This window comes from Dendropsophus ebraccatus, chromosome 1 (genome assembly GCF_027789765.1).
Source record: "Dendropsophus ebraccatus isolate aDenEbr1 chromosome 1, aDenEbr1.pat, whole genome shotgun sequence".
Classification (NCBI taxonomy): domain Eukaryota; kingdom Metazoa; phylum Chordata; class Amphibia; order Anura; family Hylidae; genus Dendropsophus; species Dendropsophus ebraccatus.
In genome coordinates, this window is record NC_091454.1 from 144,316,421 (window position 1) to 144,344,333 (window position 27,913).

At 40.4% G+C, this 27,913-nt stretch overlaps 3 protein-coding genes across 6 annotated transcripts in view; 1 reads left to right on the forward strand and 2 right to left on the reverse strand.

The window, feature by feature from the left end:
* Positions 1–10,805, forward strand: part of STRA6 (signaling receptor and transporter of retinol STRA6) — a 62,572-nt gene extending 51,767 nt beyond the window's left edge. Inside the window, exons 15-18 of one of the 2 annotated variants that reach the window (XM_069981195.1) lie at positions 2,517–2,612; positions 5,191–5,354; positions 5,570–5,686; positions 10,399–10,805. In XM_069981195.1, the coding sequence (XP_069837296.1) occupies positions 2,517–2,612; positions 5,191–5,354; positions 5,570–5,686; positions 10,399–10,562 (541 nt within the window). In that variant the 3' untranslated portion in view covers positions 10,563–10,805. Of the gene's footprint in view, positions 1–2,516; positions 2,613–5,190; positions 5,362–5,569; positions 5,687–10,398 lie in introns of those variants that run through there. The other variant, XM_069981204.1, reaches the window with a different exon arrangement.
* Positions 10,806–10,947: 142 nt separating this feature from the next.
* LOC138799707 (immunoglobulin superfamily containing leucine-rich repeat protein 2-like) lies at positions 10,948–12,835 on the reverse strand. The gene is made up of 2 exons (XM_069981229.1): positions 12,739–12,835; positions 10,948–12,073 (listed from the first exon to the last, which is right to left on the reverse strand). Exon 2 carries the CDS (start codon positions 12,058–12,060, stop codon positions 10,957–10,959), a length of 1,104 nt encoding a protein of 367 aa, XP_069837330.1. The 5' UTR covers positions 12,061–12,073; positions 12,739–12,835; the 3' UTR covers positions 10,948–10,956.
* A 7,211-nt stretch (positions 12,836–20,046) lies between these two features.
* LOC138799671 (immunoglobulin superfamily containing leucine-rich repeat protein 2-like) overlaps positions 20,047–27,913 on the reverse strand; it is a 120,414-nt gene continuing 112,547 nt past the window's right edge. For all 3 annotated transcript variants that reach the window (XM_069981183.1, XM_069981175.1, XM_069981166.1), the window contains one exon: positions 20,047–27,726. In XM_069981183.1, the coding sequence (XP_069837284.1) occupies positions 25,682–27,718 (2,037 nt within the window). In that variant the 5' untranslated portion in view covers positions 27,719–27,726 and the 3' untranslated portion in view covers positions 20,047–25,681. The remainder of the gene's footprint in view (positions 27,727–27,913) is intronic.

Here is a 27,913-nt window from a genome sequence, read left to right on the forward strand (position 1 = left end):
ACAGTGATTGATATAAAGTATTGTATATACACAGCTTACATCCAATCATATATACTCAGTATCTATCATTGATACACAAGCTTGAGGAGAACCTATTGGTTGAAACGTTGCTTGTAACTTTTGTAACTGTGCCAAGATGGAATAATTGCAACTACTGCATTGATATCGCATATCAATATATATATATATACTGCATAATTAATGACGGACGTTGTCGGACAATTATTTTCGGACTTCTATTGCAAACACCAGATGTTATTTTTTTAGTTGTTTACACACAGTTTTTCTTTTTTTTTTAGTGTCCTTTCACCGTCTTTGCTATTAAATTCAATGGATTTTCAATTAAAGACACACCCAAAGGCCAATCAGTCTACTTTAACTAAAATAATGTACTGAATAACACTGAAATGATGGATTTCATTTTTTCTTTTAAAAAACGGAGAGGTAAAAAGTTTACTAAAAACGTGTGAACATAGCCAATGGCTGGCTGAAAAGGAGTGCTTTGGATCTATTATTTTCTGTGCAGTTTCAGGCTGGGTTCACACTACGTATATTTCAGTCAGTATTGTGGTCCTCATATTGCAACCAAAACCAGGAGTGGATTGAAAACACAGAAAGGATCTGTTCACACAATGTTGAAATTTAATGGCAAATATTTGCTGTTATTTTAAAACAATTGAAATAATGGCAGTTATTTACGGTTATATGGCGGCCATCCACTTAATTTCACCATTGTGTGAACAGAGCCTGTCTGTGTTTTTAATCCACTCCTGGCTTTGGTTGCAATATGAGGACCACAATACTGACTGAAATATACATAGTGTGAACCCAGCCATAAAGTTTATTCCACAAAAGTTCAAGGCTAAAAAACCTTTCAATATATATGCTGCTACAAATGGGATTTTGTTCAGTACTAACAGCATAAGGACAGTATGTGGGCTGAAAGACATGTCCATCAAATACACAATTCTTCAAAGCACCAATGATTTATTGAACAATTCCAGTGTGGTTTGAAGCTCTGTGCTATTTGCATCTATTTCATCTATTGGTATTTGACTTTAACTACAAATGCTTGCTTAGAAAAATGTGGCTTTAATATTCCATATTAAGCAGAGGCGACAAAGATGTTGGCTTTGTTCACACAACATTTTCTTTAGCTCTGTTTAAAATGACGTCTGTCATTTTGAGTCTAAAATAACAGACGTCATTAGGCTGTCTGGCCGCCCGTCAGTGCAATAACAACTGCTGGTACATTATTCTAGTTTGGGTTACTAATTGGCCTTTGGGAGTGGCTTAATTGAAAAGTCCATTGAATTTAATAGTAAAAACGAATAAAACTAATAAAAAAAGTCAGCGGTTTGCAAAAGACAGCTAGCAGTCACATATATATGCATGTAAATTTATAAGGCTGTCGAATAAAAGAAGGCTATGGGATGAAAATGTTTTGCATAATTTTTACCCCAATTTTCATAATTTGGAGCAATAAAAAAAATTATAAAAACAGGAAAAGTTTATGTTCACACTATGTTTAACAGCCGGGCACCGTCAGGTGTTCCCGCAAATCAATGAACCATTCACTTCAATGTAAAGTGCGGCCTCCAGCTGACTTTACATTGTGTGAACAGCTGTTCCTGACATTGTTCATTAAACAGTTTCCGGAAATAATAGGCGGTACATTATTTTAATGTCCGTTCTAAACAACGGCGTTAACATGACGCTGTGTGAACACAATGGGCAGCATTGCATTGACTTTAATGCAATGCCGCCCCTGCAGTAAAGAACAGACACTGATTCCATTGCAATCAGCATCCGTTCTTAACTTAAAAATTACCTTGTGTGAACATAGCTAAAGGAAGAAACATCCGATATAATCCGTTGCTAATGTAGAGTTTGTGTGAAACCAATAATAATTCTACCACTGTTTCTGATTTGATTAAGTCATCTCCCTGTAGAGAGAACATTTTATAGGACAGAAAGATGTATGAACTGACATGGTACAGTAGTATAGATACTAGTGATTTAAAGGGCTACTCTGGAAAAAAATATAATCTTCAAATTAACTAGTGTGAGAAAGTTGTACAGATTTGCAAATGACTTCCCGTACTTATCCGCTGCTGTATGTCCTGCAGGAAGTGGTGTATTCTTTCAAGTTTAACATGTTGCTCACCTCTGTCCATGTCAGGAACTGTCAAGAACAGTAGAGGTTTTCTATGCAGATTTTCTACTGCTCTGGACAGTTCCTGACATGGACAGGGGTGTTAGCAGGCAGCACTGTGTCAGACAAGAAGGAAAACACCACTTCCTGCAGGACATACAGCAGTTGATAAGTACTGGAAGACTTGAGATTTGTTTTTAATAGAAGTCATTTACCAATCTGAATAACTTTCTAACACCAGTTGATTTTAAAAATGTTTTTCCTCAGGAGTACCCCATTAAGCCAAAGAAAAAAATTAAGACTCTAGGAAGGCTAATGGCATGTCATAACTAAAATAACTTGCATTGTTGTTTCATTTTAGGCCATTATGGCTACTTTTGTTCCTGGTAACAGTAGTTCAGCACCTTTGTAGCCGTTTTATCTTCTTGCAAGGAAGTCCATGGCAGATTACAAACAGGTACTAAGTTCTCTGTAAAGCTCTGCAGAATATATTAATGCCATATATTAAAGGGGTAGTTAAGCTAAAAAAAATCAACTGGTGCCAAAAATTGCCAGAGATTTGTAATTTACTTCTATTAAAAACTCTCCAGTATTCCAGTACTTATCAGCTGCTGTTTGTCCTGCAGGAAGTTGTGTATTCTTTCCAGTTTGGAAAAAGGAGAGGTTTTCTATGGGGATTTGCTACTGCTCTGGACAGTTCCTGACATGGACCGAAGGGGCAGCCAAGAGCATTGTGTTAGACTGGACAGAATACACCACTTCCTGCAGGGCATACAGCAACTGATAAGTACTGCAGATTTGAGATTTTGTAATAGAAGTACATTACAAATCTCTGGCACTTTGTGGCACCAGTTGATTTGAAAGATGTTTTGTGTTTTGTTTTTGCTGAACTACGCCTTTAAGCTGTCTTATAGGAAGATTCTCTTAGATGCCTGTGACAAACAGTGAGAGCTCAAGTGTAGGACTGAACTATAGAAATACACATAGACATTTATTAATTCCATGCTTCAATCTACAGTTGACAGTATAGGAAATGGGAAAATGAGAAACATGTTTTACCTCCCTGTCTATGTTTTGTCAGTTTGTGCTACAAAGGCGGTCATGTGCACAACCCTGCATTTTCCATCAATATTGATTCAATTCAATATCAACCATTCAATTACTAATATCCAACGCTCTTAACTGTGTCTTCTTATTTGGGAAATTAGATTTTATTATCATAAAATAATATTGCATTACTTTCAAGAATTCAAGAGTTGATTACTTTTTTGCTTTTAATATACTGATGTCCGTGCTGTACCTATTTATGTTTCTCACAAATTGATTTGGAAGATATAAGGAAAAAATATCTTGCCTTGTTCCATATGCTGGGAAGGGCAGGTTTGTACCATATTTGTATATTACTGCTGGCTGGGCTCAATTGAAATGGTCCATAGATGTACAGTATGTGCATAGATAATCATACAGAAACAAACTTCTAAAAACCCAGAATACATATATACATGTAGCTGCATATTATATTATGAACAGGAAATTCATGGTACTAAATCTTTATATTATATGCTAGGATGCTATTATATGCTAGTTTTGCAGCAACACATTTCTTTGTTACATTTAGTGTACACATTTAAGAATAGGTCTGAACCTTACTGATGCTGTATGGGTAAACATTAGTAACATGACCTAACTCTTATAAATGCTCAGTGACTTCACCTCCAATTACTAGAAAGCCACAGAGTAAACAGCAGACAGCTTCACTTTACAATAATCATGATGATGAGAATGAACAAAGCATGCCAATAATTCTCTGCTGAGAAACATAGTCATCACGAGGATATGGACTGTGATGGAATGAACCTAACCTAAATAAACCTGTGTATTATCTCCCAAAGCAAATAGTGAAGGTGCTAGAATTATAGGTGTTTTCTTTCTTTATTTTTATATTTATTCATTTATTGTTTGTTTGTTTGTTCTTAAGATTTCTCCACAGAAATAATATACAGTACACTGTGTTATGCCAAGCACAGGGCTTGCAGGGATAGTACATGACACATGGTATCAATGTCTTGCCCTCAGGCATAGTGTACAGTATTAATAATAATAATAATATTTATTTGTATAGCGCCAACAGATTCCGCAGCGCTTATTTAAATATATAAATACATTACAGGTTATATATTAAGTTATACAATGAATAAATTAAAATACCAAATTAGTGACCTGCTCTCAAGAGCGTACAGACTAGGATGACTGGGAGTAACACAAGAGGCAACAAGGGCTTTATTTGTCAATGTTCCAGTCATTGTACATGGAATCTCTAAGTGCCTATAGGTGACTGGGCAAGCCAGTCACAAGCAATTTTCTAAGCTCAGATAACAAAGACAGTGTCACTAGCACCGAAGAAGTTATAGAGAGGATGGAGAGGGGATAGCAAGGGGAGACGAGATTACGAAATGTTATAAGCACGCCTGATGAGATGGGTCTTCAGGGCACGCTCAAAACTGGGGATGGGGAAATAAGTCTGAGGTCTTTGGGTAAGGAGTTCCAGAGAACTGGTGCAGCACGAGAGAAGTCTTAGAGGCGGGAATGAGAAGTTCTGATTAAAGAAGAGGTTAGTGTAAGGTCATTAGCAGAACGCAGAGCATGGGAAGGATGGTAGGTGGAGATGAGGGAGGAGATGTATGGAGGGGCAGAGTTGTGGAGAGCTTTATGGGTGAGGGTGAGGAGTTTGAACTGTGTTCTATATTTAATCGGTAACTAGTGCAGTGACTGGCACAGAAGGGAGACGTCAGTATAGCGGCTGGAGAGGAAGATTAGCCTGGCTGCTGCGTTCAGGATAGACTGGAGAGGGGAGAGCTTAGAGCGAAGAAGACCGATTAGTAGGGAGTTACAGTAGTCAAGACGGGAAGGATCAGGGCGACAGTCAGAGTCTGTTGCCTTGCCTTTTCCTTTTAGATTAGCTGATTGTAACTACTGTATATGAGTAAAGATCTATAAATATGCACATAAAACAGCTTCTTCATCTATACTTTTAGGAGAAGCCTCTTCCTATTCACATATATCTTCGTCCCTGTGAACATTTTACGAGGGGGACTGCTCGCAATTGCCCGGCTTGTGGTCTCAGTTACCTTTAATATCATCCACTTCTGTCGTCTGGACTTGAGTTTACTGCAACATAGTGTACAAGGCTGGGACCCAGGTAAATTGTAAGCATTTTTTGGTCCAAAAAGTCAAACCATTGTTCTTTTCTTTATACCTGTATTTTTTGTACCGTCAACTTTCTGTACATATTCTCAAAAGAAAATATTATCTCCTTCTCCTCTTCCCTTCTGGAAAAACTTAATAGCATGGTATTAAGAATAGTCTATTCTTTCTACCCACTATTTTTTTTGTTTTGTTTTGTTTTGTTTCCAGGCTACAGGAACTATTGTAATTTCTTGCTGTTGGAGGTCACTGAGTGTCATCCACTTGTTAGAGCCTTTTGCTTGCTCCTTAAGCCACCTTGTTGGAAGAAGCCTGACCTAGAGGAAGGTGAGACAATATGTGTCTTTGTCTACCCTTTAAAGGGTTGGCTTAGTGGTGGACACTGGAGGGAGGGGCATGGTCACATGCCTGGTCTTTAAAGTGACTCTGTACCCACAATCTGACCCCCCCCCCCAAACCACTTGTACCGTCAGATAACTGCTTTTAATCCAAGATCTGTCCTGGGGTCCGTTCGGCAGGTGATGCAGTTATTGTCATAAAACAACTTTTAATCTTGCAGCGCTGTGTCTAACTGCCGGGGCTTACATTTGTATATGCATTAGGCTGGCACACCCTCTCTGTCCTTCCTCCCCACCCTCCTCATCATTAGGAAGGATCCAGGCAGATTGCTTCCTATTCCCCACCTGTGTGTATAATGAACATGGGCTGGATCGTTAATACTCCTGTGCAAAGCTCAAACAGCAGTAAATATTCCTGGATCATTCCTAATGATGAGGAGGGTGGGGAGGAAGGACGGAGAGGCGGTGCAAGCCTAATGCATATACAAATGTAAGCCCCGGCCGTTAGACACAGCGCTGCAAGATTAAAAGTTGTTTTTTAAGACAATAATTGCATCACCTGCCGAACGGACCCCAGGACAGATCTTGGATTAAAAGCAGCTATCCGAAGGTACAAACGGTTTGGGGGAGTCAGATTGTGGGTACAGAGTCGCTTTAATGTTTAGGTTGGTGGTACATGTAAAAATAACATCTATATGAATGTCAGGAGCAAAGGTTTCCCAGCAGAACATTGTCCAGAGCTTCCCATAGTTCATTCTGGTATCTCTTTTTCTCCAGTTAAGGAACCCACATGATTTAAAAGAAAATGTGATTCAATAGCCCAGATCTTTATCCATTTATACTCTGTCCAATTCTGATGCCTAAGAGTCCATTGTAGTTGCTTCAGTGGTGGACAAGGGTCAGCATGAGTCTGCAAGCCCATATTGTGTGTTCCACACCTATCAAACCATTTTTTTTCAGTATTATAAGCTACAGTGTATTTCCTTTAGGATTTAACCGAACAGATTAACCTTTACTAGCCATGTTCATAAAAAAGCCTTGGGTGTCTATCACCCTGTCAATGGTTTACTCTTTGCCCTTTCTTGGACCACTTTTGGTAAGTACTATCCTGGAACATCTCAAAAGACCTGCCATTTTGGAGATATTCTGACCCAGTCATATAGCCATCACAGTTCGGCTCTCATCAGATCCATATTTGCCCAGTTTGCTTGCTTCTAGCACATAAACCTCAAGAACTAACTTGCTGCCACCTCTTGGCAAAGGTCATTGAAACAACACAACTCACTTTATCTGTCAGTAGTTTTAGGCTGTGTTCACACAACGTATGAGACCGGACATTCCGTGACCCGGCCAGGTCACGGAACGGTCGGTCTCTGCCCGGATCATCCCGGCCGGTCCGGATGATCTCCCACAGCACACAATGAATTGTGGCCGCAGAAAACTGGCATGTCAGTTATCTGCGGCCCCGTACGAGATCCCGGCCGGAGCGTATACGATGTGTATACGCTCCGGCCGGGATCCCACAGAAGATAAGGCTATGTCCACACCTCACAAAGTACGGACATTGTTGCCGATGGCAACAACGGCCGTACTTTTACGTAGTGTGAACATAGCCTTAATGTTATGGCTGATCAGTGTATACTTCACTACCTTGCACATGTGCTGCTGTGCAGTATGTATGTTTGCATTTGTGTATTATCATTATAAGGTATCATAAAAACACATTTATAAAGAATATATTTTGTAAAGAAGGGATCATACTTTGAAAACTCATGAAGTAAATATACATGTAGATTTTATTGCTAACAATTCTGCAAATAAATGTAGTTTACTTGTTCGCATGAAGATATAAATGAAATCAGGGCTACTGCTCCACTCTGCAGTGCTGATATTATGTCTTCTTAACTTAATGTAGAAAAATAATAGACCATTTAGAAAAAACTAATTTCATTAGGATTAGTCTGAAGAATTATATTGTATTATCTACCCACTAGTATGAGTAATATCCTGCATTTATAGTTACTCAGGCACACACAGAATTGGTACTACCTTATCTATGGATTCTAACACAATACTTATGTTTATGTTTCATACAATATTGGTATTAGTAGAGGCGGTATAACACGGTTGGACCGGCTGCAGTGCAGCGCACGCTTACAGGGCCTATTACATGGCTCAATGATTGTGTGGTAGATATTTTTCCTTTTTTGACAGGTTTTAAGTGAGCAATCATCCAATGAGCAAGCTTATTCATGAGCTGATTGCTGGCTCTATTACATGGGGCGATATCTGCCCCATTCTGTAGAATATAGCATCATGTAAAAGGGCCTTAAAGTGACACTGTCACCTCCTTTGTGCATTCTGACATCTCTACAAAGGTGTAAAGGGTAAATTTAGCACTTTTCATACCTTATTTTATATCATACGTCATGGTGCTTGTTCAAGTAAAAAGTGTCCTATTATCAACTGCAGATTGTATTAAGTGGGCGTGGCCTCACGGCATTAGCGCCACTTAGCCCCACCCACAACGGCCCGTTGGTCCCGCCCCTTGACGCCCATTGGTTGGCTGCCGTAAAGGGGGTGGGGTCTATACCTTTTGGCCAGCCTGTTCCAATGGCCGGCGAGGGAGCGGGGCCAACTGTGGCGTTGTGGGCGGGGCTAAGTGGTGTTAATGCCGCGAGGCCACGCCCACTTAATACAATCTGCAGTTGATAAAAGGACACTTTTTACTTGAACAAGCACCATGATGTAAGATATAAAATAAAGTATGAAAAACGCTAAATTTACCCTTTACACCTGTGTAGAGATGTCAGAATGCACAAAGGGGGTGACAGTGTCACTTTAAGGTACCCATACACTTTATCCTTTTGTTGGCAATACCCAGTAGGTGTATGAGGCTCTTACGACCGTCCACTGTCAGATGAAGTCAGTGGAGATAGAGGTCAGGTGTTATAAACCCATAGAGAACACAGGATGGCTTGGCTGAGACAAACGTTCCTGTGTGTGGGGAGGATTGGGGGAGATATATGAACAAATGAACGTCAGTTATTGAAGGTGTATGGCCACCCTTGGACATAAGGCTCTATTAAGTATTCGGCTGATAATTGCTTCATGTAATAGAAGACAATGATCAGCTGACATGCATGATGTCAGCTGATCGTTGTCTTTCAACAGGCTGAGACACAAATGATCAGTCTGGCAATGTTCTGCTGCTGACGCTCCGTGCAATAGGGGCGGCAGCAGCAGACCACCGCTATCTTCTATGGGCAGACCGCCGCTATCTTCTTATCTAGCAATGGCCCGGGCAACCCCCTGCAGCTCCCTGTGACCCTTCCCACCCCCCGCTCTTACCTGCTCGCTGTCGGTGTGTGTGTAATAGGTCGGCACTCGCTTGCTCCTCTAAATTGTCCTGTGAAATAAGGGATTAAGACATACAGTTTTCGGTACAGATCATTTCCCAGCAGTGCTCTTCCTATCAATATAGACAGGAATATAGTAAAATGTGACACCAGTGTATAGATAACCGGGTTATACACAATAACTCCTGCTCACAACTCATCCCTCCCTCCTCTGTGGAAACAGCCCACTGAGCATGCTCACAAATGTGTCCCATACAAAAAAATATGGTCTGGAAATGATCACCATGTCCAATAGGCTTGCCATAAAGCATGTCATTAATTGTGGGTATGTCAAGTTGGGGAGGAGATGTGGCCTCTTCTCACACCTGATTTATCATGATTTATGCCTGAAAACAGGTGTAAACTATGGCAGAAATATATACCTGCTATGGAACAGGTGTAGATTTCCGCGCCCACCATGCAGATGCCCCTTTTAGTAAAATCGGCATGATGAATGGGGATGGAGCTTTATTTTAGATCAGCTTATGAGTATGCTAGTCTTAATAAATGTCCCCTAAGATACACCACACTCAAATCTATTGCTGCTAGCCACATTGCATTCTCACCCAGGACCATTCCTAAGTTTACTGTATACTATACTTTACTATAGTCTCCTAATCCTAAATTATATGGTGAGTATACATTTCCTTATTCATCTAAACCTATCAGTACAATTTTCTAACCATACAGTAGTTCATTGTACATCATCCTTCTCTTAAGCATGACATTGATGTATCTCTTCTTAACTGAGTACTTTTCATTATTTCACCATTTTCTTTTATGATTTGTGCTTGATACTAAAACATGTTCTTTTTTCTATTTTTTATTCTATTTTCTGATTTTTTTTTTGCACATTGTTATGGGGGTGCCATCTTGCCAGAGCTGTTTTAAAAAGCTTACCGAGCCTGCTAGACGTCTTGATAATTGTGCAGTGAGGGCTACACGAACATTGCTAGCAATGAGATGGGCGCCTGGCTGCAGATTATCTATTAACATGTTGAAAGACCGCGATCAGCCAACGAACGAGTATATGCTTTATTACATTGATTTGCCAGATAATCTCTCTGTGTAATAGAGCCTTGAAAACAAGTGGTGATAATGAATACTACAAGATCAAAGGATTATTTTACAGATAGTAAGATAGAAAGCTAGAAAAACATCACAAAAAAATAAAAAAATAAAAATATGTTTAACATTAAACTTGACTTAAACAATAGGTTATTTTCTGATCACACATTCCCTTTAAGTTCAACTCTACATCATAAATGTCACAAATTACTGAGCACCTTTTCTTTGTTTCCAGGAATTCATCTGATGCCAGCAGATGGTCGATCGCCAAAAGGAGCACGTTCTCACTTAGCCAGGGCTCGCTGGGGTCTTGCATACACTCTTATTCACAACCCACCTCTTCTTACTTATCGGGGCTCCAGAACCATCAATGGAGGATCTCCTCCACCATCTAAATAGCACCCGATCAACAACCATGGACATTCCAGTAACATAGTCTACCTCCCATCCCTTTCCTCCTATCCCCTAGACGCACTGCTGGGCAGGGTGGGGTTTTGTAGGGGGATGGTGGCCCCATCATTTTTGTAGTTTAGTAAAATGTATTCCTTCTCTAGAACATTGTTTTTAATTGTTATCAATAACTTATCTTAAATTACTTTGATGACCTTATTTGTGTGTCCAGTAAACTCACTGTGCTTCCTTGTTTAATGTTTTATATGAACTACTAAATATGTGTTGCCTACTTATTATTTCCTATGTCTTCCATATATTTGTACAGTGTTCACAATACAAACTGAATTCCAAGCTGCAAATGTATACACTACCGTAGTTTATATGCAAGATATAACTGTAATCATGAAACTTTATGCCATAATACTATAAACAATGTCTGCCAATATAGTATAGGAATAACTATAACTGATGTCCCTGTATTTGTGATTGACCCAACTTTTCCTGACACTAGAAGAAGCAAAATTTTTTCCTCTGGGTCTTCCTGCCAACCTGGAATTTGGTTATGAGTGAGAGTGACAGAGATCTCCTCAGTATTTTCTGTTGTGTAGTTTGATACACGACAGATATAAGCTGTCCCCTGCTTAATGGGGGTTACAGTAACGCTTCCATTCTTATATTTCCTAATTGCTACTTCCAAGTCATTGTAGCCTTTTTCCTTATTTATCACAATGTAAGGCGCTCCTACCTCTTTGCAAAGCAACAATGTTTTACCCCAAAAGGGATCATCACTCATTATTTCCATTGGTTTTCTGCACTTTAAGTTAGGTACCTTGTCAAATGAAATATCCTTTAATTCCCTTGGAGATAAGCAAATTATTTCTTTTTTTCTGTCAACTGTGATCCACGTTCTTTCAATCCAATCTATTAACCATGCCAAGGAGCAAGAGCAATGGAAGGAGTTCCTATGAAGCTGAACATGTGACAATGAGGTCAATGGATCAAAAAGACCCTCAGGTAACGAATATAACCGATTGTTGCTGAGCTGCAGAGATCTTAGACTTCTAGAGTTGTTGAATGCTCCAAAAGGAATGGTAACCAGCTCGTTGTTGTTGAGGTTGAGAAGCTCAAGATCTGTAAGTGTGGAAAGATCCATCCATGGAAACTCAACAAGCTGGTTATGACTTAGATCCAGATTTATCAAACCGGTCATAACCTGGAATGTGCCAGGATGTATAGTGGTGATCCTGTTATATGTCAGCCACAGGGAGGTCAGTTTTAAAATACTAGCAAAGGAGGTTTTGTTAAGTTCATCAATATTGTTGACGGATAGGGTTAGCTGATTTAGATTCTCCGGAAAACCTAGGGGTACATGCATTAGTTCTCTGTATGAGCAGTCTGCTGAAGGGCGAGCTGTAGTAGTGCATTGGCAGCGGGCAGGGCAAGATGTGCTTGGTACTAGGCATAAGTATCCAACAGTAGCAAATAAAAGAATAAAGGTACCCATGATGTAGAAAGGACTGTGGAGGAGATTTGGGACAAATGGTCAGTTATTGATAATATGTGATTCATATCTACTACATACATTCAAGAAATGTTGATCTTTCACTACGGTGCATCGGCTGGTAAACAACAAGGTTGCACAGTTACCACCATGATGTGTTTGCCATGCATGTTTCATCAGGGTGTCTCTAGGTCAGTATTTCTAACTTAATCCTAGTTTGGAGCCACAACATTCCCTTCTTATTTCTAATCCCTTCCTCCTTTTCTTATTAAATATCTTTGTCCTTGATCCCGTCTTTCTCTGAGCTCTGTATATACTCCTCGTGCTTGGCAATGAGACTGTAAGACATTTGCCAACCCCTGTTCACACACTTTCCTTTCACATGACACAACCAAATGTTCTGGGAATATAAGGAGAGACGAAAGCTCTCATTTCCGCTCAGTAACAAAGCCCCCCCCCCCCCATCTCTGTCATCACTATATAATATTACTGTCCTGCTGAGCTCTGTGATGCTTCAGTTTTCAGTTTCCTCCTCAGTTGTTCTATCATGGAATGTTTCTTGTGCTGTAAATTATTTTACCACTTCTGGCCTATTATATCCAACCATAACTTTATATTTCTTTTTTAAGAGCTTTTCAGCAATGCCATGCAATATAGAGTTCACAGGCATACTCCTCTTACCTGAATATAGCTGCTTCTTCCACGCTATTCAGATAACATAAAAAAAAAACTCCTTTTCTCTTCCTCCTCTGTCTGGGTACAGCCCCAAACTTGATCTTTAGCCAGATTTAAAGCAAAAAAAACATGACAGCCTGTTCTATTTTGTCCCTCCTCCACCGCCTGGTTTCTGTCAGTGCTGTAGTACAGAATCACTTTATGCAAAGAGATTTTTCCCAAAAGGAAGAAAACTGCTTCCAAAATGCTGTTTACAAAATGCTGTGTCTACACTTCAGCCTCCTATCTCTAGACAGGTCTATTTTGGCTTTTAGAGTTTCCTTAGAGATGATCATGGGGATCTGGTTAGGTCTTTTCTAGATCTTTTATGGATTTGGAAGGTAATTTACCAGTATAATAAAGTATGCTTAAAGTGTTTTTATATTGTGCTGTACAATAAAACCATGATTCTACCCATTTGTTTGTATACATATGTAAGTGTGTAGATAGTAGTTTTACATGACATAGTTAAAGATAGTAGTTTATATGATATATTTTTTGTTTTACTTTCCGTTTTGTAGACAGACTATAGACAGTTTTAATGCTAGGTACTAGAAATGAGCGAACCTCGAGCTTGAGCGGGTTTGTCCGAACCCCAGCGTGCAGCATTTGATTACCAGTGGCTGCAGAAGGTGAATGCAGCCATTAGGCCATAGGCTGTATCCATGTTTTCCAGAACTTCCTAGGGCTGCATTCAACTTCCTCCGCAGCCACCGGTAATCAAATGCTGCATGCACGGGTTCGGACAAGTCTGAGCGTGCTCAAGCTTAGCTCATCTCTATTAGGCACTTTTAAATGTTCTGGACCTTTTTACATTAACAATCAATGCTACTTATAACTACATATTGTAATATATATATGTACCCATTCACATAGGGTCAAAACGTGGTATCTATAGTGATTGTTTGTGTCATACAAGAAATAAAGACATGAATAAAGTAGTAAATATTAAATGTACTTAAACTTTCATACTCCTATTTGGAATGGAGCCTTCCCCATAATTCAGTCCAGGTGCTGGTTAAATTAAGATTATTTTTAGCTGAGAGTGTTATAATCTTTATAAGGGAGGCCTAGAAGAGGAACGTTACAGAACATAGCAGATTTCTCCTTGATAATGGAATTGCATTTTACGCAACCTTTAGGATGATGTAAACTAGCTGCTGACATTTTCAATGGGTTGCCTTTTTTATTTATGGCTTATATGGCAAAGTGCATTTATGGGTCTCTACTGACCAGTAATAGTGAATGGCACGTATAACAGACAGCCCCTTAGCGCTCTGACTGTAATTAATTAAAAGAGCAGTAAAATCTCAGCTTAGTACTAATAACTAAGGGCTGTTTATACGTAAATGTATGGAGGAAGAACAATGGAATTACTGCAGAAACACCTTAGGTGAAACGTATGTGGCTTTACTATTTTGTCACATGATATTTTTAATAAGTTTGAGCTCATTTCTCAAATCTTTTCACTCTATATTAAAAAAAAAGTGCTCTGAAAGAAAAGGTAAAGACAGTGTTCCCCAACATAAGGGAAACTATAATTCCCATCATGATGTAAGCCCAAATTGTAGAACACATCACAGAAAGATTATCTGACAGATTATCTGCCAAAGATTTGAAGCCAAAGCCAGAAACAGACTATAAGCAGAGATCAGGTCATAAAGGAAAGCCTAAGATTTCGCCTCTTTTCACATCCATTCCTGGCTTTGGCTTTAAATCTTTGGCAGATAATCTGTCAGATAATCTTTCGGAGTAAATGGACCGTAAGATATGGCTTTCAACCTAAGGTACATACAGGTACAGGTACCCCAGGGAATATGTGCCAGGTCTCTGGTGTTACTGCCACTGTGGCCTTGCTATACTCTAAATAAGCATTATAGCTTTGGCAGTACTTTGATATAATTTATTTGTGTAGGAGGCACTTAGCTAAGGAACATTATAAAGGGTATCTATGTGAGTCCCAGATGACAGAATGTTACTCCCTGTCAGAACATTACAGCAGTTCTTGGACTTGCTATGTATATATTATTGCTATGTTCTTGACAATGGCCACTAAAGCCAACTCACATCGGTTAGTATATTTGCTCCTATTGTAAAATGTATCCATGTACCTACAAAGAGCTTTCCATAGCTTAGACATCAGTGATTATCTATTATATAAAATCTCAATTTTCGAAAGAATATGCCTTACAATTTTTTTACAATTACTTTATCACATTGTGCCTTTTACATTTACTTCTCTTTTCGGTGTTCTAATTGTGTTAATCGCCCATGGTCCTGTGTTTCATTATTGTCCTTTTAACCCTTGCCTGGCTTTGGCATCCTCCCCCTACTCTCCCCACCACACTCCTCTTCCTCAGCTGTCAGATTGAGGTCAGATAATAATCACACCTCCGATAAAAGCTTTTCCAAGTATCACAGCCTGGGGGATTTGACAGAGTGGTGGGGAGAGCTTCATATGCAGGAAGCAAGAGAGATGTGTGCAGTGACATGGAGAGCAATGCCTGAAATCACAGGAACTGGAGTGAGAGACTAGAAGGCAGGGTGGGAGGCAGGGAGGGAGGAAGATTTACAAACAGTCGGAAAATAAGACATAAGTGCCATGACTAAGGCTATTACCTAAACCATGAATTCTGTGTGATTCATCTGATACATCAGCAGTGCAAATTCTATGGCTGGTGGACTGTTGCAGGAGAGGAAATAATACATAGAATGGGAAGCTATGTGACCATTGTCTACGACAATATTACTAGAATGCATGAAGGAAATGGTTCAGCCACACATATTATTCAGTGAAAAGAACATGTTTCTCAGCTTTAGCAGCCCTCAGCTGACCCATCCAAGAGTGTATTCATAAGGAACAACTAGTTTATTTCTGCCATCAGGAATCTATTTTGATCCTAACCTTTGGAAGTAAGGCTGGAATCACACATTGCAATTTTTTTGTTAGTTAGTTTTTTTGTCACTGCATCTTTTATGCCAAAACTAGAAATGGATTCACATAGGATGCAAAATATAGAAGGAGGACTTGTATCTCTCTTTCCTGTTGGATCCACCTCTGGTTTGGGCACAAAAATTGCAGCAACAGTTTTCCAGAAAACTGCAATGTGGGGGTTATCCAGTGTGGGGGCACTTTCTGGGGGGGACTGGGGAGGAGGTGGCTGAAATAAAAGACGTCCACTTACCTCCCCGGTTCCAGCGGCGAGTCACTCATCGCGGCGCTCCGGTCCCCGGCCGCTTCCTTGTGTCTGACGCCGCCCGAGACGCTACGTCTCAGGGCCGCTTAGCCACTCAGTAAAGGAGACAGGATCCGTTTGAAGTCCGCTCGGATCCCGCCTCCTTCACTGAGTGGCTGAGCGGCCCTGAGACGTAGAGTCTCGGGCGGCGTCAGACACCAGGAAGCGGCTGGGAACCGGGTACCGGAGGGCCGCGATGAGTGACCCGCCGCTGGAACTGGGGAGGTGAGTGGACATCTTTTATTTCAGCCACCTCCTCCCCAGTCCCCCCCAGAAAGTGCCCCCATGCTGGAGCACCTCTTTAATAAGATAAACCATGCTACTGTAGTAACTTGGATAAACAGAGGATTTGTCCTAAGGGGTACTTCAGGCAGAATTTTATTTATTTATTATTTTTTTTTTTTCAAATCAACTGGTGTCAAAAAGGGCTAAAGATTTGTAATTTAATTCTATTAAAAAAAAAAAATCTCAAGTCTTTCAGTACTTATCAGTTGCTGTATGTCCTGAAGGAAGTGGCGTATTCTTTCCAGTCTGACACAATGTTTTTGCTGCCCCCTCTTTCCGTGACCCATAGAAAACCTCTCCTGCTCTTCAGACTGGAAAGAATACATCACTTCCTGCAGGACATACAGCAGCTGATAAGTACTGGATGACTTGAGATTGCTAATAGAAGTAAATTAAAATTCTATATACTTTTCTGGCACCAGTTGATTGGAAAGAATTTCTCCGCTGGAGTTCCCCTTTAGATAAGGAGTACCCCTTTAAATAAGGTTTAGTATCATTTCTAAGCAACTTCCTTTCTTCAGTCACCAGTGCTGAGACCAATCTGTTGGCTTCTATATTTAGCATTAAAAACATTTTTTTTAATAGTGGTTGTCTACATGAAATAATCTAAAGAGATGTTCCTGTCTTGTCACCAACATGGTTGACAGCAAAACAGCACCATGTTGACAGTATTCACAGTTTTAATTTAGCATAAAATATTTAAAGTGTACCTCTGACTTAAAAAAAAAACTGTACCTCTGACTTAAAAAAAAAACAGTTTGACATGTCATAGACCCTGAGTGATCACTAGAATGAGCAGAAAGACAAGTGTGCAGCTGAGTGCCTCTCCCAACATGTATTGAGTTCCTGATAAAAAGGTGAAATTTTAGTTAATATTAATTGAGTTTCCTACATTGTCAACGCCAACTGTTATATAGCTGGGGGGGGGGGGGGCATTCTGAAAACACTGTGGCTTCCTGTTTGTATTTTGAAGGTAGGACTTTATTATGACAGGAGGACACTGATGACCACCTCATTGAAATCTAAATAGATGTGGATATCATTCTATAAGTATTAAACAAAGTTTAATATGTGATATTGTTGTAAATGTGAGCGCATGTATACAAACCTGCAGAACATGACACGTGACCTGCTCTTCTGTCACTCAGTAGTGTCTTCTCCACCCATGACTTTGTTTAAATGTCTTCTGCCTCTTGTCAGGTGCTTTGTTAGAAATTGTTCATCTGCCTCCTTTTTATCACATGGAGACTTCACACCTCTATTGAACATTCCTGAATTTGACAGAATAATTGAGAGACAATGAGAGAGGGAACTGGAAGACAAGAGTGGGGGATATGCCAAGGTTACTCCCAATAAAGAATCTAGAGTGTTAGCTCTTGCACAATGATGATGCCCTTGGGAATTATTTAAGGCAGGAGTTACAGAGCAACATGATAGAAATCTGGAACTGACAGGTTTTACCCTTCGTGCAAGGAGCTGTAAAATCCTATGTGTGAGACTTAGGCCTGGAGCAGAAAAATCTCCACATCTAATTCACATCATATCCCATGTGCAAAGAACTGGAAAATAATGTACATTAAAATAAGGAAAATAGTACAGGGACCAGAGTAATAGCTAAAGGTAATTTCTGTCATATGAAGTGTCGTCCTTTTTTTTTTAACCATATTTTCGATGCAGTTCTTGAAAGAATGTCCAACAAATGTGTTTCCCTGAAAATATGGCATCCTCCTAAAATAAGACACCCCAACCAAGTAGCCCAAAGTGAGGCATCCCCCCTGAAATTAAGGCACCCCCACCCTGAAGTAAGGCGCCCCACTAAAAGTAAGGCCATCCACCACCACCCGCCGGTCACCCCCTCCCTCCCTTTGATTATCGCGTGCTGCTCATATCAATCCTCGTGCCACTTGCCTCTCTCCCGCCCATCGGTGCAGCTCATCAATCTCCCTCCTTCCCCATGCTGGTCACTAATCTCCCTCCCCGTGCCGCTCACCTCTCTCTCTCCCTCCCCTTCTGCTCACATCAATCCCCATGCCACTCACCTCTCTTCCTCCCCGTGCCGCTCATCTAGTAGCGGATGATAATAGGTCCGTTTTGGGCGGTAGCCCGGGGCCCTTAGCTCCTGGGGGACCCATGGCCACCCAAAAAGACTTATACTTTAAGTGGTGTATTGTCTCCTGGCTACAGTTCTTGGCAAAAAAATCACAGCAATTTTGCACAATTCAGAGCATCATGACATTATCTATCCTGTACTATGAACACCACGCTAGTGCTGCCATAGTTACAGTGGGGTGGAGGGGCCCAAGCTTGGTGAACAGCTCGGGGCCTATGGTAAAGCTAATCCACCCCTGCGCTCAACAATCTCCCTCCCGTTGCCGCTCACCAATCTCCCTTGCCATGCAGCTCATCTCTCTCCCTCCCTGTGCCGCTCACCAATGTTCCTCCTAGTGCTGCTCTCCAATCTCCCTCACCATGCTGCTCACCTCTCTCCCTCCCTCCCTGTGCCGCTCACCAATCTTCCTCCTAGTGCCGCTCACCAATCTTCCTCCTAGTGCCGCTCACCAATCTCCCTCACCGTGCTGCTCACCTCTCTCCCTCCCTCCCTGTGCTGCTCACCTCTCTCCCTCCCTGTGCTGCTCACCAATCTCCCTCATCATGCTGCTCACCAATCTCCCTTACCATCCTGCTCACCTCTCTCCCTCCCTGTGCTGCTCACCAATCTCCCTCATCATGCTGCTCACCAATCTCCCTTACCATCCTGCTCACCTCTCTCCCTCCCTGTGCTGCTCACCAATCTCCCTCATCATGCTGCTCACCAATCTCCCTTACCATCCTGCTCACCTCTCTCCCTCCCTGTGCTGCTCACCAATCTCCCTCCTGGTGCAGCTTACCAATCTCACTTCCTCCCCATTCTGATCACAATCTTCCTCCTAGTGCTGCTCACCAATCTCCCTCACCATCCTGCTCACCTCTCTCCCTCCCTCCCTCCCTCCCTGTGCTGCTCACCAATCTCCCTCCTGGTGCAGCTTACCAATCTCACTTCCTCCCCATTCTGATCACAATCTTCCTCCTAGTGCTGCTCACCAATCTCCCTCCCCATGCAGCTTACTTTTCTCGCTCCCTCCCTGTGCCACTCACCTCTCTCCCTACCCTTGCAGCTAACCAATCTCCCTGGCCATGCTGCCCACCTCTCTCCCTCCCTGTGCTGCTCACCAGTCTCCCTCCTTTTGCTGCTCACCAGTCTCCCTCCCTGTGCCGATTACCAATCTTCCTCGCTGTGCCTCTTTGGGAACGAAAATTAATCTATGGGTCTGACTTATTTTCAGGGAAAGATGGTAGTAAAATAAGACAGCAGCACTCCTTGGGTAAAGGGCACAAAAACTGAACTGGCCCAATCCCTCATAGGAGACTGGTCCACTTCCTCAAACTAATAGTCCATAAAGGAAGATCAGCATGAGATTCAGTATTTCCTACATTCTGACAAATGGTTTTGTGAACTATGTGGCAGAATAGAGCACACTGAATTGCATGCTGGCATATTAATCTCCCTTATGTGGACTATCCTGAGAGATATGGGCATATGATTCCAGAGACATAGAAATAAATCTAGAGAGATAGAATTGAGCGAGCAAGAGGAGATAATAAAAGACCTTGGTGAAAGCTAGATAGAAAACAGCAGAAAACACAGAGGTAGGGAATGAATGCTGTTCACGTTGGAGGTCACTGAAAAATAATCTCCAGTTCCAGTCTTCCTGTTATTACAGCATTTTATTGGTTTTGTATACATCATATCTCAGTGCCTCTGTATTCTTAACCAACAGTTCACAATGACAAACATCTTACTTAGAACAATACACATTTTTTAGGGAAATAGTACATAGTCAATTGTGAAAAATATAAAATATGGTCATAGTGAGAAGAAGAGAGAACAGTATATGATGCTTTAAAGCTTTGGAGAGATCTGTAAGGTTTGTAGGCAGTAGAGCGGAAACCAAATACAGACTATAGATTGGATATAAAGAGATTAACATGTATGCCAAAAGATCAGTAGATATAGTTAAGATTTTGTCCAGAAAAAATGGGCAAAAAATGATCTTTTATGGAAGTGTGTCTGATAAAAAATAAAATTATAAATAGTTCTTAAAACACAAAACGATGTCTGCTGCACATAGAGCTGACAGTCCCCTTATTTGGCTCCCTCCCTTCCTACAGTAAGTAGCACATTGCTTCTCTGCATTGCATAAAATCAGCAGATACATCAGAGATGGGAAGAAGGAAGCATAAAAATTGAATGTTTGGCAGCTGCGTTCCCTCCTTCGGCTCCCTCCTCTCCTCTGCTCATTGGTGCTGTCCTGAGCTCTGGTTCATTCTGTGTGGCACAGCAGGGTAGTATCTAATAGGTGAGGCGTGCGTTTTATACAAAAGAGGTACTTAAAAAGGGTGGTCACTGGCTAGAATGAGAGGTGGGCCACAGGCTATAATTTAGTTGCAAATCTGTCACATTATAACCTGTCTGTTTTTGTGTGCCTCTTTGAAAGAGTTTTTTTTGTTCTGGGGAGGTTTCACTGCATTCTAGGAAAACTGTACTTAAAGGGGTTATCCATTACTACGAAAACATGGCCACTTTTTTCCAGAAACAGCACCACTCTTGTCTCCAGTTTGGGTGGGGTTTCATTGAAGTAAATGGAGCTTAATTGCAAACCACACAGGAACTGGAGACAAGAGTGGTGCTGCCTCTGGAAGAAAGTAGCCATGTTTTTGTAGTGCTGGATAATCCTTTAAAAACTTATATTGTTTTGAAAGCAAATATGGGCCTATGTGAAGTGTCTCCGTGCGGTTTTCACTGAGCCATGGAAAGCATTGGAAAGGGTTGGTCCTGCAGCTCCAATTGACTTCAATGGGAGCTTTGGAGCTGAACTGCCCTGAAAAGAAGTTACATGTGTTTCCCCTACTCCCATTTACTGGGAACTGACACTGTCTTAGACATAGAAAATGAGTGCATTTTCTTCATCCAAAATATACAATAGATATAAAGGTATGGAATGTACAGTATGACCATATTTCCCTCCCCTGAATGCTGTAATGTTTGTAAATCAGTGGTATTAGATTTTCATATATACCAGTTAGGTAATGCCTGCAAAAAGCTGCACAGGGCTATTCTCTCTGGAGAATACATTACATGAACACCCCTCTCATGTCAGTGATGCCTGTGTAATATTACATTTCTTTGGCTGGGGTTCGGAGGGATTATAGGAGGATCACTTAATGATTGGATGGGGGTTCATTCCTTGGGACCTCCACCAATAATCAGAATGAATAGCACACATGGTAAATGCACTCTTGCATCCCCTTTACCGTTTTTTTCCTTACAGAGTGGTCCCTGGTCGCCCAGATATAGAGAGAACTGCTTTGTGGAGTATTCAATGGGACCAACTGCACTTCCCTTACAGCTTGCTTGCTGAGTATGCCACTGTGCAGGAAAAACTCTAAAGTCAACACAGCATTACATCCTAGCTACATTGCCATTATTGTCATGACTGGTGGGGGTTCATGAGGATGGACCCTCAATAATCATTAAGTGATGGAATAATGTAGTGATAACAGCGGATCCCTGTGATCTGCTTATTGTAAGGGGACTTTTCAAAGAAAAAGAAGTTATACTAACCTGTCCTGAAACCGTGCCACTGTTATTCTACCAGATCAGCACTTTCTGCTTTTGTTTCAATTATGCCAATTATTGGCATCTATAGACAGTGGATCAGAAACTGGGCATTTCCTGTGTGTCCAAAACAAAGCAAGACAGCTCAGCTACTGGGACTGTGCACTGCTGCTGTAGGACAGCAGAAACAAGGGATCAGGGCAGGTGAGTAATACTTTTTTCTAAAGCCAGATTAAGCCAGTGACTAATCATTTTGGGGAGTTGGCAAGCCCCTGTTACAATGGTGTCAATAGGTATATCACCTAATGTTAATGGCTGTGTCAAGTTTTTTGACAAAAGGTGGCACTTTACTTATGTTGTATGCATTGTGCCTATATGTATGTCACTACGCTGCCTTTCTAGTCTGTCTAAGCACTTTATAAATGAATAATTTATGAAGATTTTAATGATTCTTAAACTTTAATGTCAGCAGAACTATAGATGTCACATCAAAGTAGTGTCTTCTATGACTATAGACACTTTATGGTTAGTTGGAGGATCATTTATCTATTATAAGGACCAGATTTATCATTAGTCATGCACAGTGGGTAGAGGCACTGTTCCTGCACTTACGTCAAGCCATTTTGCTTTCATTGGAACTGAAGAAAAAAACAGCTGACTCTAGATTTAACTTGAGCAAGATGAATGGTATAGTGTTGTGTAGTGGTAATAATTTTTTATAGTTAAGCTTATGTTCTTTGTAAAAAGATGGATATGGCGGGAGACAGCCTAGAGGGATGTATAAATCTGTCTGAGTTGTTTGCACATCTCAGAACAGTTGGGGGAGATTGAACAAACCTGGTATAATAAAAAGGTAAAGTGGTTACCCATAATATCAGATTCTACCATTCTTTTTTATGCCGCCCTTTTTTAAATGGAAACTGATGATAAACCTGTTACTAAAAAAAAGTAGTTAGGTTTTCTTTCACTTAGAGCAAAGAGTCAAATCTGATACCATGGCCTTGAAAAAGTGGCTTGGTGCCCTATCTCATGACAAGGGGACATGGCCCATCAAAACCTCACCCCTGGAGTTCTAGAGTAAACTGCACAATGCAGCAAACTTCCCCATGTGGTGTGATGCTGATGTGATTTATTATGGCCAGATACTAACTGCTATCACTAAGCTTGCAGTACAGTAATAAAGTAATGAGATTTGGGAGAAATCTCAGGTACACATTTGCAGAGGCCTAATCTTATATACTGTATACTTTTCAGAAATCTATAATGTACAAATACATGAATAGACAAATATTATTCTAGTTGTTGTTTTACATATAGGTGTGGACCTAGGGAGACAAGAAAACATCCCCATCACCACAGAATTCTGTACTGTAGCAATGAGCAAAGAGCAATGAGACTATGGAACTGTCTGCTATGTGATGTTGTGATGCTTGATTCATTAAACAACAAGGACCTAGATTCCTTTCTGGATCCTAATTTATTCTGGTTGCTAGAATTGGAATTGGGAATAGATTAGTATAGGGCAATTGGCATTCACCTTCCTCTGAACCATGACAGTACAGTTATAGGTTAGACTTGGACCCTTGTCCTTTTTTTTCCTTATCAACTACCTCTATGGAAATATAGCCCACACAAATGGTAACCCTATTGGTCAAATGCCAGTTAGTAAGACTGTACTAATGGAAAATTATATTTAGGTAGATGCAATAGTTGCTTTATTTCATATGAGTTATACATTTTCTGCAATATTCTTAATATTTGTAAATGACCCGCTGAAGCTTTCTAGATTTACTGTACAAACCATTTTTCCACAACTTAGTATAGTGAGCACCATGTTTTATAAGACTGTCCTATGTAACAATAATATTATTCCCCTAGTATTCAAAGAAGTCACTACTAAAAAAAAACAACAACTAAAAAACACGCAAAATATCCAAAGTATCAAACTACAACAAAAAAGATTAGTACAAAAGTAAAAATCTTGTACAACTTCAACAATGGATATGGTTCAGGCACTGAGAAAGTTACAATTAAGTGCATGAATATGTGTGGTATACACATATACAGATTGTATGTATGCATTGTTATACTGTACATATAGTATATACCTGCATTAACAAGTTCACATTATAGGTGCCAGTCAATGGCAAGCCAAAGTTGGTACAGTTTAGAATAAGAATATACATTTGTGGGCCTGTGGGTCCAGTAGACAATTTATATTAAAACTATTTCTTTCTTACTACCTTGTAGAGTATCCCAGTTGTAAAATTGTACTAAACAGGACTCTCCAGGTAATAACACCAGGAATATCTGTCATTTTATACCAGAAAGCAATAAAAAATGTAATAACATTACCAAATATCGTTTACAAGTTCAAAAAGCATAAAAACAGTATGTAATAGGAAAAATCTATAAGTAAAATTTGTAACTGATCCCTACTCAGAACATTATAACAGATGCTGTGTACTTGTAGCCAAAAGAATTGTAAACTACATGTCCATAGTAGACTGCAGGCTATTTTCAATGCTGATTTCCTCATTCACTTTATCCGTGACCCCAAATATACATCTTTACACCTTCTGACTTAAGATAACAAAGAATTCTCTCCGTAGAAATGTTGTGCTATCATCTTTTTAGGGCAGTGAGAGGTTAACTGTGTGTCCTTTTGACTCACAGCAGAGGGACAGTGATGTAGTCCCAGGAGGCACAGTTAAGGTTGTATACAGTATTATAGCTTGGAGATGATGCAGAGCAGGTGTACCCTTCTTGTTCATTTTTCTTCCATAATCCTCCAGCTTTATTGTAATTAGATCTGCTTGGGATTCACATAGATCTGATTTTCTACCTTGGTGATGGAGAAGCATGTGATCATGCATTATAAAAAAGATAGTCGTGGCTTATATATGCATCTGAAAGAACTGGGTAGCTGCAGTCATGATTTGATAAGAAACATATGTATACCGTAGTATATTTTGCTGTCCTTGTTTCATCATCTTGGTGGTTTCAAAACTTCAGCGAAGTACACATTTTTTTTTTGGTCTTAATTTATACATGTGAGGCAAATGCTTGGACATATAAGGTAAATTGCAAATAATTTGGATGCTAGGAATGTGTATACTGTATATGCATAAGGAGGCTGTTTTGTATGCAGGTATACACCATGCTATGTTGTAAGTTCTCTCTCCTGAAACACTTTTATATACATTTACCTATAAATATATACGCACAGTGCACTCACCTGTTAGCAAAACATTAACACACTTTTTTTTTAATAGACTAACCTAAAGAACACGTTTTGTGGCATATTCATATACATTGCTACATAAACACTGATGCACACACATATGCGACACACAGGGCATGCATACAAATGTGCAGTGTTATGAAACCATCAGCAGAGCTGTCTACTGCTAGAATGGGCAGATTCTTGAGCATTTAGACTGGTGAGTACTAAGTTGCTAATATTCTCAGGCTGATAAACAGTATTGAGAACATTGTCATTGCGGTTAATCGTAAAGTTTATCCATCACACCTCTTAACTTGTGTGTATGCTTTGCATCCCTCTTTTCACCTGTAAATATTTCTGGAGACTCTAGGAGAGTCATTTTTTTTTCTTGCAGGGGTTTCACCGGAATACTGATGAATTAGTGAAATGTAGGTCATACTCTTGAAGACATTTGCGGATAAATTAAAGGGAGTAAATGAAGGTGATATCTTGATATCTCTTTCTGTATCAGCGGGCAGGTTCCTTGTAGTTACCATTAATTTCCTCAGAAATGGTCACAGCCTCAGCTCCCAAAGGGAGCTTGTCACTGTACTCAGATCCCACCTCAAAATCTTCCTGGTTGATTTTGGATTGAGAGGTTGGAAGAGCTTCATCTAATGCACTACCCTCTACCTGCTTCTCAACATCTTCTTCCACTGGTGCTGCTGCTTCTACTTCTTCTTCCCCTTCTTCTTCTCCAGCTTCATTAAGGTCAAAATTTTTTTCTGACTCCACATAAGATGATCTGGGGTCGAAATCAGCAGCTATGTGTTTCTCCATTGGATCCTGCTTTTGCGTCTTCATTATTAATTTATAATTTTTACCATGATACTTAGAAAGTAGATGACAGCATGTGGCTCCAACTAGAGGTATGGTGGCCAAACCAAGAAGGAAAATGCTCACCACAATGATTATGATCAAAGAGGGAACTTCTTTCTTAGTAGTAAAAACCACTTGCACTTGACAGTCTTCTCCCTTGTATGTTAAGCATACAGAATAGTTGGTGCCAGGTGTCAGCCCCTGAAACCAGTAGGAGTTAACTCGATCCTCAATTTCTGACCATTGCACCAAAGAAAAACCTCTAGGACTTTCCTGGCAGAGATATAGCATCTTAAGGTTTTGTTTACTAGGATGTGTATTATATGGAGTTATTTGCACCTTTGCATCTTTCTCTGATACATCCAGAGCTATTACCCCCAGATCAAACACGTGAGGTTTTAAGTTGCTACTCTCATTGAATGCATGGTTAGAAACATGTAGACCTCCTACTCTGGGTCCACATTTCTTCTCATTTGAATAGTCTTCAACCATATTTATCTTGTTATCCTCAGTACCAGTGGTTGAAGATGTTGCTAAGATAGAATTCAGTTTTTCCTCAGTTTTGTCTGTTTTAAGAACGCTGTTCCCTATGTCCTTATCCACTATCTTTTTGGTGTCTGTTGGTATCTTTGCCGCTGCTGGATCCTCTACTTTTGTGGGATATTTTTGACTTCCTGCCACAGAGACATTGACCGAACTCTGGCTACTTCCCATCTCGTTTGTGGCTATACAAGTGTATGCCCCTTCTAATTTCTTGCTAAGGTGAGGAATGACCAGGGTTCCATTCTGATATACCAGAAAACTTTTAGATAACTCTGCTTTGGCTACTTCATTGGGCAACTTAATCTCAGTTTCTTGGGTCGAATTGCGAACTTTCCACTGGATCGTTGGCTTGGGACTACCACTAACCAAGCAGTTTAAAGTAAGAGTAAACCCATCATATAGTTCGGTGCTATCAAGATTAGGGTGGTAGCTTAACTGCACAGTAGGGGCTCCACATGGCAAATCTGAAATTGAAATAAGTTTCTTCCCTTGAAGTTCTTGAGGGGAGGCACATACAATTAAATCCTTATCTGCCACAGTGATCTGAGCTTCTTCAATCCATTTTTTTAGCCACATGAGTGAGCAAGTACACTGGAAGGGATTATTGTAGATCTGAATGTGCAGAAGGGAAGCAAGAGGCTTGAAGGTTCCTTCTCGGATTACAGTAAAATTATTATTATTTATTCGAAGAGACCTAAGATCTTTCAAGTTCTTAAACGCATCCAATGGTAGGTTGACCATTCGATTGTTGTTCATTTTTATCAGTTGAAGGGCAGGGAGGCTGGCTAGGTCCTCCCAAGGGAATTCCACTAGTTGGTTAAAACTAATATCCAGGTTTTTAAGATTAATTAAAGTTGTTAAAGTGCCCCTTTCAACTGAACTAATATCATTATGAGCCAACCACAAAGATGTCACCTGTGGCACCCCTACAAAATTGGACTTCTTTAGAGCACTGATTTTGTTGGCTGAAAGACTTAGGGTGGTGACATTGGAAGGAAACCCAGTTGGAACCTTTTGTAGCTTCTTGTACGTACAGTCAGCAAACTGTTGATTGTATTTATCCACACAGGAGCATGCCTCAGGGCAGCTGAATGTTGTCCTCAGGAGAGACACGGCAACATACAGGAAGAGGAATGTACCCATCCTTCCACCTGCAAGACAGATAAATATTAGATAACAAGGGATAAAGTAATGTCAGGTTGCTCTAAGTGTATAATTAGTATAAATATAAATTGCACACAAAAAAGAGATCATCAAGATGGCCTAGTTGGAACCTAGAGACCCAAGAGACTGAAATTAAGTTGCCCAGTAAAGTAGACAAAGCAGAGTATTGCTACG